This window comes from Mus pahari, chromosome 14 (assembly GCF_900095145.1).
Source record: "Mus pahari chromosome 14, PAHARI_EIJ_v1.1, whole genome shotgun sequence".
Classification (NCBI taxonomy): Eukaryota; Metazoa; Chordata; class Mammalia; order Rodentia; family Muridae; genus Mus; species Mus pahari.
Window position 1 is genome coordinate 14,904,239 of NC_034603.1, and position 14,005 is coordinate 14,918,243.

General features: G+C 41.3%; 1 protein-coding gene across 1 annotated transcript in view; it reads left to right on the plus strand.

The window, feature by feature from the left end:
• The window catches only part of Havcr2 (hepatitis A virus cellular receptor 2), a 28,039-nt gene that overhangs the window by 8,406 nt on the left and 5,628 nt on the right, over positions 1 to 14,005 (plus strand). Inside the window, exons 4-5 of the mRNA XM_021214059.2 lie at positions 6,772 to 6,810; positions 8,854 to 8,980. Of these exons, the coding sequence (XP_021069718.1) occupies positions 6,772 to 6,810; positions 8,854 to 8,980 (166 nt within the window). The remainder of the gene's footprint in view (positions 1 to 6,771; positions 6,811 to 8,853; positions 8,981 to 14,005) is intronic.

Here is a 14,005-nt window from a genome sequence, read left to right on the forward strand (position 1 = left end):
CTTGGACTCGGAGATCTCCCTGTCTTAATCTTCTTGATTCAATCACCACTGTGTCTCAAGATCTCCATACCAAGATCCAGGTCAGAAACTTCTATCTCCCAGTCTCCAGATTAGGTTCACTGGTGAGCCTTCCAATTCTGGATTGTAGTTCATTTCACATATAGTCAAGTTGACAACCAGGAATAGCCACTACACTATCCTAGGTTTTTTGTTATTCCAGATGAATTTGCACATTGCCCTTTCTACCTCTGTAAAGAATTGGGTTGGAATTTTGATGGGGATTGCATTGAATCTGTAGATTGCTTTGGGCAAGATAGCCATTTTGACTATATTAATCCTGCCAATCCATGAGCATGGGAGATCTTTCCACAGCTTTCTAACCTATAGTCTGTTTCTTGAGCAGAGCTCTCTAGCATAGCATCCTGTTTCTGGGTTGTTGTGTTAGTGCAGCAGGTATAGCCCCTTGCCATGAGAGCTGAGTTGGATCTCAAGTCCCTGAATGATGGAGAACTGCCCCAGATTGTCCTCTGGCCTTTGTATGGACACCAATGCATCCTCTGCCAATTTAGCTAAACTTCCAGCCCTGACTTCTTTACTCCCGGCCCCCATTTCATTTTGCTACAAACATGAACAAGAGATGTCTGTAACATTACTTTTTATTTCTGTTTTTCCCAGGGAACCCAAGACTGCACTAGAGCATAAATAGCAGGAAGGAGAAATGAAACACACACACACACACACACACACACACACACACACACACTGAGATAAAATAAAACAAAATGCTGTTTCTTCTTCTAAAAATGGCAAAACAGTGGTACATCTACATAATATTAAGATGAAGGAGGGGCAGGTATGATGGCACACACCTTTAATCCCAGCACTCGGGAGGCAGGGGCAGGCAGATCTCTGTGAGTTCAATGCCAGCTTGATCTACACACCAAGTTCCAGGACATCTGGGGCTACATAGAGAGACCCTGTCTCAACAAAACCAAATCAAAGCAAATAATAAAAGGATGAGCAGTGCTAAGCACCATGCCTGGTACCTATGTGCTGAGTAGACAGTAACTACGACATCTGTGTACATTCGTGACCGTCTCATTTCTCCACCCTGCTGCTTACGCTCTAGTGCAGTCTTGAGTTCCCTGGGAAAAACAGAAATAAATAATGTTACAGACATCTCTTGTTTATGTTTGTAGGAAAATAAAATAGGGGCAAGGAGTAAACAAGTCAGGGCTGGAGGCGTAGCTTAATTGGCAGAGTCTTTGTCTAGCATACATGCAAGCCCTGCGTTTGATCCCCAGCACCACATAAATCAAGCATGGTGGGACAGGCAGGCCGGTAATCCCAGCACTCAGGAGGGCCAGGAGTTCAAGGTCATCCTGGCCATAGGAAGGGTCTGAGTGTGACCTGGGCTACATGAGACACTGTCTCAAAAAGGAAGAGAGAGACAGACAGAGATAGAGAACAATTCAATCTCGTCACTGAGACCAAGTGTCATAAAGATGGGGAAGCAGAAGTTGGATTTCCACTTTAAATATTGCATGTGGTGAAAGATTCCTGTTTACTCTGAAGTTCCACCTACCCCCCCCCCCGCGGTTTTTATGATTTAAATTGCTTTCAGATAATGAGAACAAAGCTGGAGCATGTTTGGTTTTTTTCTTCATAAATAGTTTTAAGCCAAGACAGTCTTTGTACTGTTTAAACCACAGTCTATTAAACTCAGATTTCCTGGAAGCCTTGAAAAGTTTAGAGCTTGAAGGTTCAGAAAGGTGACTGTGACTTTTCACAGATCTCTGACTCCAGCAGCAAAACGATTGAGTTTCTTTTGTTTTCTGGTAGCTGGCAGCTCTTTGTGTTACTGATGCTGTGTCCCCTCCTGCTCCTATCTTGCTTGTGCCCCTGTCCCCTCTACCTGGAGACAAATGAGCTCAAAGGAGAGGTAGTGGCTGGCAGATGAGCTACGTGACTCCCTCGTGTTGGTGACATTGCTGGGTGAAGCTCTTGAGAATGCTGAAGTTAAGCTTGTGGCTTTGAAGCAGTGTGAGCCTATGTGGGAAGCTGTTCTTACTCATGCAGCAGGGTATAACCCTCATTCGCAGTTTCTTCCCTTGTCCAAATGACTAAGTCTCTACCCTTTAGAACAGTTGTGGTTTTACTTCTTCTTCTTCTTCTTCTTCTTCTTCTTCTTCTTCTTCTTCTTCTTCTTCTTCTTCTTCTTCTTCTTCTTCTTCTTCTTCTTCTTCTTCTTCTNTTCTTCTTCTTCTTCTTCTTCTTCTTCTTCTTCTTCTTCTTCTTCTTCTTCTTCTTCTTCTTCTTCTTCTTCTTCTTCTTCTTCTTCTTCTTCTTCTTTAAAGATTTGATTGGTGTATGTTCATTATATGTAGAACAGGTTTTCTACAGATATTTTTACTCAAGGATTGAGTCATCTATTCTGACAGTACCCATCCTTCATTCCCTTCGTCTTCACCCAACCCTCGCTTGCTACTCTGCTTCTTTCTGGATATAGTCTCACCTTTGTTTTCATTCCCTATGTATAAACAATTTTTTGCACTGAGTGAGAAGTTTGACATTTCACACACAGAAATCTAGTTTTCCCAGTTCTTTTCATTGAAGACGCTGTACCTCACCCCTGCCACCCTGGCCCCATTGCAAGTATTGGGCATGCTTGTCAAAAAAAAAAAAAAAAAAAGGGCAGGTGTCTGCAGCTGTGTGACTTTGTTTCCAGGTCCTTCACTCCATTCAGCTGAGCTACCTGTACGTGTTAGTCTGATGCGGCTTGTCACTGGGTCTCTCTGTATATGAATTGAGATCAGGATTGCTATTCTATCAGAGGTTTTTGAGTTCTGGGATTAGTCCCATTGCTGCGAAGAATGGTCATTGGACTTGGGGTGGGGATTACACAGAACCTGGACACTGTTTTTGGTAAGATAGATACTTTCATATTATTTTGCTCGTCTATGAGAAATCTTTCTACACTGTGGTGTTTTCTTCTATTTAAAATGTTAATTATAGAGCTTTTTTTTTTCTTTTACTTTCTTGGTAAGTCTTATTCCTAGTTATTTTATCTTATTTTTTTTAAAAAGATTTGTTTATTTATATCTAGTTTACGTGTGTGAGTGCTTCGCAGGCATATCTGTAAGTGCACTACTTGCATGTCTGGTGCCAACAGAAGCTAGAGAAGGGGTCTAGATCCTTCTGGACTAAAGTTACAAAAGACAGTGAACCACCATGTGGGTGCTGGGAACCAAACCCAGGTCCTCTGCAAGAGCTATAAGTAGCCCTTACCAATGAGTCGTCTCCTAGTCCCTATATGACTTTGATTTTTAAAGACAGGGTCTTAGTATGTATCTCTGGTCATCCTGGAACTCACAGTATAGATGAGGGTGGTCTCAAACTCATGGAGATCTGCCTAGCTGTGCCTTCCAAATGCTTTGGTTAAAGGTGTGTGCCAGCACACCAGAAGAATTTTATTTTTTGCAGCTATTGTGAACGGATTGTTTTCTTGATTTCTTTCTCATCGAATTTGTTATTGGTATATAAGAAAGCTTTGAGTTTTGTGTATTGATTTTGTATCTAAGCATCAACTCTAAGAGTTTTCAATTTTTAGTGTGTCTTAAATACACAATCATGTTATCTATAAATAGAAATGCTTCGACTCTGTTTTCCATTTATATCCCATTTATTTCTCTCTCTTTTCTAATCGTGCTAAGAATTCAAAAATTATGTCGGATAAAAATGGGGGAAGTAGATGTAGACACCCCTGTCTAGTTCCTGACTTTAGTGGAAAGTTCTTTCAAAAAAACTTCCTCCATTTCTTATAAGGTTGGTGGTAGGGTTGTTGTTTATAAACTTTATATTGAGGTGTGTTACTTCTTTTTTTGGGGGGGGGTTCGAGACAGGGTTTCTCTGAGTAGCCCTGGCTGTCCTAGAACTCACTTTGTAGACCCGGCTGGCCTCAAACTCAGAAATCCGCCAGCCTCTGCCTCCTGAGTGCTGGGATGAAAGGTGTGTTCTTTCCTAATAAGACTTTTGCTTTCGTTTTTTGGAAACAGACTCACATACTACTTTCAAACTTGCTTTGTAGTCAGTGATGACTTTGAACTCCTGATCCTGTTACCTGATCATAGGCTAAGGTTTTCAGGCTTAGTTCATGCAGTACTAGCAATCAAACACAGGGCCTCTGTGTATGCTAGGCAGCTACTCTTAGCAACTGAGCATCTCTTTCCACAGCCCCTATGTTGAAGTATACTCCTTCAAGTCCTACTTTCTTCTCAATCTTTTTTTTTTTTTTTAATCCTAAAGGCATGCTGAACCTTGTCACAGGTCCTTCCTGAGTCTGCTGAAATGATCAGCTGATTTTTGTCCTTGATTCTATGTCCTGCCATGTCCTTGCACAGCTCCAGGGACTTGACCTCACCAAAGCAGTGAGGAAATGAAGAACAGACAAACACACCGACACACAGAGATGCTGGGACTGAGTGGCCTGGGCTCTTGGATGGTGTACCCTCAGCGACTGCGATGCTCAGCATGCTTTTATGTAGAGTTGAGCAGGGAGGTGGGGTTATTGCATATGGCTGTACAAGGATGCAGCTTCAGCTAACCTCAGTATTAGCAAGCTCTGGAGGGAGCAGCTGCCCCGGCTGTGAACATCAAGTAGGGATGGGATGGGTGATGGAAATTTTCTGACCACATTGTCAGCATTCAAACTTGAATCCCGAGGCAGGTTTTGCCATCCTTGAACCTCATCCAGGGACAGCTCCACAACTCCCATGGAGACCTCGACATGGCCAGACGCCAGTTAACAGCACACATTCACTCGGGGCTTCTTCCAATCCTCACAATGTACTACACTCAATTTTAGACAAAAGTCCAGAGAAGCCATTTAATCTATTTATGTGAGTGATTACAATTATTGATTTGCATATGGTGAACCACCCCTTCTGTCGATGAAGCCATTTTCATCACACAAGGTTTTTTTCTTTTAAAAATTATTGAATTTGTTTTGCAAGCTGTTTGTTTGTTTGCTGTTATTGCTGTTTTTTGATGCAGGGTTTCCCTGTGTTGCCCTGGCTGGCTAGCCTGGAAGGTTTGCAGCTATTGTATTAATAATTACTTTTGCGCTAATTTTCATCAGGAAGATTGGCCTTTTGTTATTGTTATGCCCTTAGCTGGGTATCAGGGTAACCAACGCTGGTTCTATCAAATGAGTTTGGCAGCATTTCTTCCATTAATAGTTTATGTAACTCACCGGAGGAACATGGTGTTAGTTAATTTTTTAAAGGTCTGGTAGAATTTAGCAGTGAACACATCTGGGCTCAATTTAGCTGGAAGACTTTTTAAAAATTATGGCTTCAATTTTATTGTTCATTATAAATCCCCATAAGAGGTTTAGATTCCGTTGGTTTAATTTTGGTCGGTCACATGTGTTTAGAAACCAATGCATTCTTTTAGATTTTTCAGGTTAGTGGAATCTATGCCTTTTGAGTATATCATAATGATTTTCTGAACGCCATTTGTAGCAGTTGTAATATCTCTAACTCCCTCCTGTACTTGGGTATTTTCTCTCCCTTTTGGGTAATTTGTCTAATTTGTTAACTAATTTGGTTTATCTTTCTATGGATTCTTTGTACTGGTCATTTTTGTTACTTTCTACCCAAATGTCTATTGCTTCCAGATGCTATTTTGGGTTTGATTATTCTCGTTTTTCTAAGACCTTGATTTACATCATTAAGTTATTGTGCTTTCTTTGAATTTTTAAATGTAGGTCATTACATATCTATAAACTTCCCTAGTGTAACTGCATTCATAATAGTCTGCAATATACTATAATTTGAGGAATTTGTTAATTTCCTTCCCAATTTCTTTGATGACGAATTTATCACTCAGTACTGATGAATTCATCTCTCAGCCATTCATTTTCCCTGAGTTTGTGTTTTTAGGCTAATTCTTTTTACTGAATGAGAAAGTTCAATTACCAGTATTTGGCAAAATGCCTGATTCCTGGTGAACTGTAGCTATTGTTTCCATTTGGAAACAAGCAAATACCTTGCCAATGAGTAGTAAATGTTAACGTTTTTCGAGAGTTTTGTGTCTCTGGAAGTGTGATCAGAATATGACTGGACATTATCACCATGTTATTAGGCTGCTGTAGCACTCATTAGGCCCTCTGGACAAAACCAAGAACATAGTCAGTATAAATAATCTGGTGAATGAAAAAATAAAGAAGAGGAGGCTATGACTGCTCCTAGGTTTGGTACAGGAGAAGGTTTATTGTAGATATGAGGGAAAGCATAGCCAGAGGGAGAGACATCTTGGGGGAGTCTAGAGTGAACATGACCTTGAGCCTGGCCACGTGAGGAAAGGGGAGAGGGACGAGCCAGGAGATCAGAGAACCAAGAGGCCAGGAGGCACAAGGGTAAAAACCGACTGGTGTAGCCCAGATGGCTGGATTACATAGGGAAGAAGCAATGGGGGAAGGGCAACCCAGGTCCTGGGATGGAGAGCTTGGTGCATGAGCAGGGCATGCCAGCCATACCCTGTAGCAGGCAGGGACTGAGGGATGCTGAGAGAACCTGGTGGCCAGGTCTGTTTTGGTATTAAATGGGCACCTCAGCCTTTTGTCCTGGGTTTGAGATCTAATAGGTAATGGCATTTACTAGTTAAAAGGGTCACTGGTGTATTGAATCCTTTTTTTCTTTGCTTTGTAGTTAAAAAGCATTGCTAACTACTGTCTACTCTCTCCCCTTTGTATGTGTGTGCGTGACAGAGACACAGACCCTGGTGACCCTCCATGACAACAACGGAATAGTAAGTAACTTCTGTGCGTACACCCGCTTCATGATTGCGTAGGCTTCCTTTCCTATGCCACCCCGTTTGTGGGAAAGCTTTTGCCCTTCTTGGCTTCCCACTCTGTGGCTTTTCAGTGTTGACAATGACAGTCTGACCATATAGGCCTGTTACTGATAGAAGGAGGATAAGACTGTGAGGTGCCGGGCACATTCGGAGTGTGGAAAAGCCCCGAGAAGAAATGAGCAATCACCTCTCTTTGGAAATGTCACAACTATGTATCACTGTGGAAGGTTCCTTGACGTTCTTTTCAGGTTTTTCACTTGGATTTTGTTGTGGTTTTGAGGCATGCTCTCATGTAGCCCAGGCTAGTCTTAAACTTACAATGTAGCTAAGGATGACCTTGAACTCCCAATCTTCCTGCTTCTACCTCCACAGAGCTGGGGTGTCCACCTTATAGTTTGTAGTATTTTTTTTTTTTAACGATCTTTTTTTTCTGTAACAAGACACCATTCAAGAATACCCAGCACCATGAATTTATGTACTGAACTATTATGTACTGAACTAGAAAGAAGAAAAACTAAACTAAAAACTAAAACTAAAAAGAAACTAAAACTAAAAGAAAAACTAAAAAGCCAGCTAGCAGTAGCAACTTGAAAATTCTTTGATGACTGGATATTGAGATTTCTCAGAGGGTAAAGGTGCTTGCCATATAGCCTGGCTGACTGCGAGTGTGATTCTTGGAGCTCATGACAGGAGAGATCTGACTCCTGGCATTTGTCCGCTGATTGCCATTCCTGTGTCCTGTACCATGCCCTGGATGCACACATATGCATGTACATAAGTATATCAATAATTAATGGATAACAATAATGAAAACAACTCTTCAGGTCCAGGTCTTGAAGCCTGCATTCAATGACTTTGACGTCTTATTTGAAGTGCTCACAGTCAGAGCTTGGCACTTTGAGCTTGTGTCTCCCCTCTCTGGGATAGTGACCACATCTAAGACCCTCTGTTGCCTACAAGGCTTTGTACACAGGAAGTCATGTGTGTTGATTAAATGGAGGACAACTTCCGAGATTTATTGCTTTTGTGGTCTAGTATTGCTTTTAAATGTAGTTTTTATTTATTCTTAGATTATTTTGTACATGCATATGATGTATTTCAATAATATTCATCTCATCTCCCCTTCCAACTCCTCCTAGATCCCTCTCATGTCTCCTCCCAAGTACGAGTCTCCTTTTAGTTTCTGCTGTTCATAACCTACTGATTCTCATTAGTACTTCCCATATATGCATGAGTGGTTTGGTTTTTTGAAATAGGGTCTTGATATGTAGCTGAGGCTGGCCTCAGATTTACTGCTTTCCTGCCTTAGCCTCCTGAGTACTGGGATTACAGACAATCTTCATCATGACTGGTTGGCCTGTTTGTTTTAAAAGTGTCTCTACTAACATTGTCTTTGAAGGTGGAATGTGGACTTAATCTTAGAAATAGAAGGATGTTGTATGTGACTCCCTGGTATCAGAAACGAGAGAAACAGCAATAACACTTACCACTGACTGAGCATCTATTGAGAAACAGGCTCGTTGCTCATTTTCTCAATAACCCCACAGGGTCACTAAGCTCTTGGAGATACAAAATTTAAACCCAGGACTGTGTAGTTGCAAGGTCCTGGCTCTTGCAACACTGCTCTTTTGTTTGTGGATGGAGATTTCCCTGAAAGACATCAAATATAGACCAATCTGAAACTCCTCCTTCTAAACACAGTTGGGTTCTACTATAAAGCCTTGATAGGGATGGGGGCAGGTGAGATTAAACTGTGACTTTCATAGGTACAGCACTGAAGCGAGTATTTTACTTCCTAGTTAAATACTAATATTAAGCTAAGCCATTTCGTTTCTTCAAAGACTGAGGCTTGTCTAGAAGACAGATCAAGGGTGGCTTCATCATTCCATCCCAAGAAGCCATAAAAAAAAGTGTTCTGACCCTTGAACTATGAGACTGTTTGAGCATACAACCATTTTCTGGACATCATGAGCTTGAACCCTGTTTTCTTTTTCCTAGAAAATTTCTACATGGGCTGATGAAATTAAAGACTCTGGAGAAACTATCAGAAATGCTATCCACATTGGAGTGGGAGTCTCTGCTGGGTTGGCCCTGGCACTTATCATTGGTGTTTTAATCCTTAAATGTAAGTTGGGAGATGTTGCTCACTTTTCTTTCTGATAAAGAACTGTTACTGGACTGGAGAGATGGCTCAAAGTTAAGGGCACTGAACTACTCTTCCAGAGGACCCGGGCTCAAATTCCACCACCCACATGGCAGCTCACAACTGTCTGTAACTCCAAGATCTGACACTCTCACTTAGATGTATGTGTGGGCACATAAAATAAAGGTAAATGAATGAATGAATGAATGAATGAATGAATGAATGAATAGAACTGTTTCTATTGGTATAGGAACCAGTGCAAACCCAGATAGAAATATAATCTTTCAAGTAAGCCTAAAGGTGGTTAGACTACATACTCATTTGTCTTTCCACATGCTGCCAGTTCTGATAATGAGTACTCATTCGAAGCTTCTACGTGTCAGGAAGACTCTATGCCTAACTGTTTACACTCTGTCATCATCATCTTGTGACCTAGGGTTCCCAGTCTAGGGCAGAAGAAAATAAAGCTTGTGGAGAGCAACTGAGTTCTCAAGGTTTCATGGTGAGCAAGACACAAAACTGGACCTTTAAGTCCAGGCAGACAACCAGGATTGGCTATCTTTGTATACAAAACTAATTTCAGGGCTGGTAGGATGGCTCAGTAGGATAAGGTGTCTATTTTGTAAATTCAAGCCTCATGCTCTGAGTTTGATCCCAGGGACCCACATGGTAAAAGATGACAGGCTTTTGTTCCCTCACATAGTCCTCTGGCCTCTACTTGTGAGCAGAAGTACTTGGGAACACCTGACCTCGCCTGTCCTGTCCTGTCCTGACCTGACCTTTCCTCCCCTCTCTTTCCTTCCCAACCCCTCTCCTCTTTTCCTCTTTCCTCCCTTCTCCTTTTCTCATCTCCCATCCTCTCTTCTGTCTTTCCCTAATTAATTGATAAAGCTACTCTATTTAAATTATACATAAGCTCATGCTCACTAGGAAACCCAACACTACCACCCCTCTCTATGTGGGTTTCTATAGTGCTTTCTCAAGCATCTCTCTTTAACAATGAACCATGATTGAAATTCCTGAATTGGCTTGTATGAGGCTATGACAGTGGCTGGAAAATACAGAAGTGGATGCTCACAGTCATCTATAGGATGGAACACAGGGCCCCCAATGGAGGAGCTAGAGAAAGTACCCAAGGAGCTGAAGGGGTCTGCAACCCTATAGGTGGAACAACGATATGAACTAACCAGTACCCCCAGAGCTTGTGTCTCTAGCTGCATATGTAGCAGAAGATGGCCTAGTCGGCCATCATTGGAAGAGAGGCCCCTAGATCTTGCAAACTTTACAAGCTCCAGTACAGGGGAAGGCCAGGGCCAAGAAGTGGGAGTGGGTGGGTAGGGAAGCGGAGGGGGGTGGGGGAGAGTATGGGGAACTTTCGGGATAGCATTTGAAATGTAAATAAAGAAAATATCTAATTAAAAAAAAAAAGAAACTCCTGAGTTGGGTTTTCTCCTCACGGCCCTCAGCACACATAGTTATTTGTCTTTATTTAAACAAATGACTTGGGGTCTGGGCATGCAATGTATTTTCATAGCATGTAGGAAGCTCTGGAGACCCATAAAACTAGGTATGGTGGCATACACTTGCAATCCCAGAACTCTCTCGAGCAGTGGTTCTCAACTTAGAGTTACCTATCAGATATTCTACATATCAGATATTTACATTACAGTTCATAACAGTAGCAAAATTATAGTTATGAAATAGCAACAAAATAATTTTATGGTTGAGAGTCACCACAACGTGAGGGACTGTGTTAAAGAATTTCAGCTTTAGGAAGGTTGAGAACCACTGTTCTGGAGGTAGAATCAGGAGAATCAGAAGTGCAAGGCAATCCTCAGCCACACGGTGAGTTCCAGGCCAGGGTAGGCTGCTAGAGACTCAGTCTGAGGATAGGTTTTTTCCAGTTTGGTTATTGTATGGAGACCATTATCATACTCAAGATCCAAATGTTCCCATCAACCCAACCCCTTGCCTACTTTCATAACTGTGATGTATTCTGTTTTCTCTGAGAGCAGAGAAGGTATTAATCAGGGTGTAATGCATTATATGAGCCTTTCTCCTTAACGTACAACAAGGATGATGTCTATAGGGTGATAGACCATGTCTTGTGTTCACAGGACTGAAGGAAGTTGCTAAAATATGGAATTTCCATTGGTAAAGCTGGAACCATCTGAGAAAGGCCAGGATAAACTGGTCATGCTGACTGTGAATTGATGTCGCCAAGGGCTTTAAGGAAGACAGGTCCTGGAACTATGATACACAATATCAAATACACTAGGTACAACTGATACTTGACTGGGCAACCAGGGTGTTGATGGGTTGATGGTCTCTAAGTATGTTAACTAAACAGAAAAAAACAAAACAAAAACAAAAACAAAACAACAAAAAAACCCCTCTTTTCTCAAGACAGGATTTCCTGCAGCCTACCCTGGCCTGGTACATACAAGTCCAAATACATACCTATGTGTTTGGAACGTGTCCAAATTGATGGATATAGGTATTGAAATCAGCCTTATTTCTCCCAATTGTTTTCTGTGCCATTATTTGGTAAATGGGTTTTTCCAAGAAAGAAACAACCCCATACATACTCACACGGACGTGCTCATAGACTGCATTTAAGCTCCTGGGACTGAGCACTTGAATATGAAATTTAGAGGCCATTAGATGATGAGAAGAGAAGTGATAACATGTACTACTTTTGGAGTTCTTCCAAGACCTAAAAGTTAGGAATTTATGTGAAAGATAAGAAGGAGGTGGGTATTCTTCACTTAGAATCCCATCCCATGTTGGGAGTTCTTTCTTTCTTTCTTTCTTTCTTTCTTTCTTTCTTTCTTTCTTTCTTTCTTTCTTTCTTTCTTTCTTTCTTTCTTTCTTCCTTTCTTCCTTTCTTAAAATAACATACATTTCATTCAATGAGACAGAAAACAGACTTAAACACTATATTTTTTCTTTCCATTAATTTATTTATTCACTTTACATCTCAATCACAAACACCCCCTGCTCCCAGTACCCCCTCATACAGCTCTTCCCCTCCCCCATTCTCTTCTCTCTGAGAAGGTGGAAGGCCCGCTGGGCACCAACCTACCTTGACATATCAAGTCACTGCAAGACTAGCCACATTCTCTCTCACTGAGGCCAGACAAGGCAGCCCACTGAGGTGAACAGGACATCCAGAGGCAGGCAACAGAGTCAGGGACAGCCCCCAGACAGTTGTTGAGGGACCTACATGAAGACCAAGCTACACATCTACTACATATGTGCAGGGTGGAGTGAGGGCTACATCCAGCCCATGTATGCTTTTTTGGTTGGTGGTTCAATCTCTGAGAGCCCCAAGGGTCCAGGTTAGTTGACTCTGTTGGTCTTCCTGTGGAGTTTCTATCCCTTTTAGATCCTTCAATTCTTCCCCCAACTTTTACACAAGACTCCCCAGGCTCCATCTGATGATTGGCTGTGGGTCTCTGCATCTGTTTTGGTCAGATGTTGGGTGGATATTTATTCTAGGCTCAAGCTAGGTCTGCAAGCATAACAGAGTATCATTAATATTGTCAGGGACTGGTTCTTGCCCATGGGATGAGTCTCAAGTTAGGCAGTCATTCGTTGACCATTCACTCAGTCTCTGATCCATCTTTGTTCCTGTACTTCTTGTAGGCAGGACAAATTTTGGGTTGAAAGTTTTGTGGGTGGGTTGGCGTCCTTATCTTTCCATTGAGATTACTACCTGGAATCAATCTACAGGAGGTAACCATTTCAGGCTTCACTGCTAGGAGTCTTAGCTAGAGTAACCCTCATAGACTCCCTGGAGCCTCCCTTATCCCAGGTCTCTGGCATGTCCTATGCTCATTCTAATCTTTAAAAGAAGCATGGGTGAAGTTCAATATGAGTTATACACTGACATCTTTCAATGCCTTTCATAAGTTCTACATTTATGGATTAAACCATAAAGCCAAAATAACTGAAAATTATTTATACTTAACATGTATACATCTTTTAATCCCCCAAAGAAGGCAGCAGAACAATTATTTACATAGGATTTATATAATGTTTATCAATAAAATGAATGGTGTTTCCAACGTCAAGAGAAGACATTTTAGAACAAAGTGTGGAGTTCACTTAGGATATTATTGAGATTAACCACAAGAACTATTTGTGATTATTAGTAAAATGGGAACAATTTTGGCTTAACAAAATTTATATCTATGGTACTTCAAGGATAGAAAAGAGATCAGCAATTCAGAAGAAAAATATAAAAGAAGGGATGAAGACTTGGCAAAGGAAACTGACCTTTGATACTTCCTTGGTTAGGAGAGGACTGAGGGGAGGTAAGCAGTGGCAAAGGATGGATGGCCAGCTAAGTCAGTAGTCATTTAGATATTTACTCTTCTGCCTGTTGTTTAGAAGCTGGAATTCCTTAGGATTAGCCTTTTTCTCTTTGATAAACATTCTAGTTTATAACATATATTCTGTGGACTTAGATGTTCTCTTTAATCTTTTCAACTCTTAGAATGTCAGTGCAGCTTGTGCCCCTGTCCAGTTGAAGGTTCATACATTCATATATCAGAAACAAGGCTCCTGCTTCCATATTCCACTCACTGGAACCCAACTCTCAGGCTCTGGACTTCTTCATCATTTCACCACTATCTCTCTGTTTGCTTATGCCAGAAATTCAGAAGTCATCTTAGACTATTTTTCTAATGTCTTAATATGTAATCAACTCCAGTCTCAGTCTCTGTGACTGAATACATCTCAAATTGCTTCATTATTCTGCATCTTGCTTGGTCAACTATTATCTTTATTTGCTTCTTTCTTTATTTGCTTCTTTATTTCTCCTTCTAATCAATTCTCTATGGAGTTGTCAGGTCAGACCATACTGTCATTCAATGATAGCATACAGGTCTTCCTGTCTTAGACCATCTGGATTCTTCTTCTTCTTCTTCTTCTTCTTCTTCTTCTTCTTCTTCTTCTTCTTCTTCTTCTTCTTCTTCTTCTTCTTCTTCTTCTTCTTCTTCT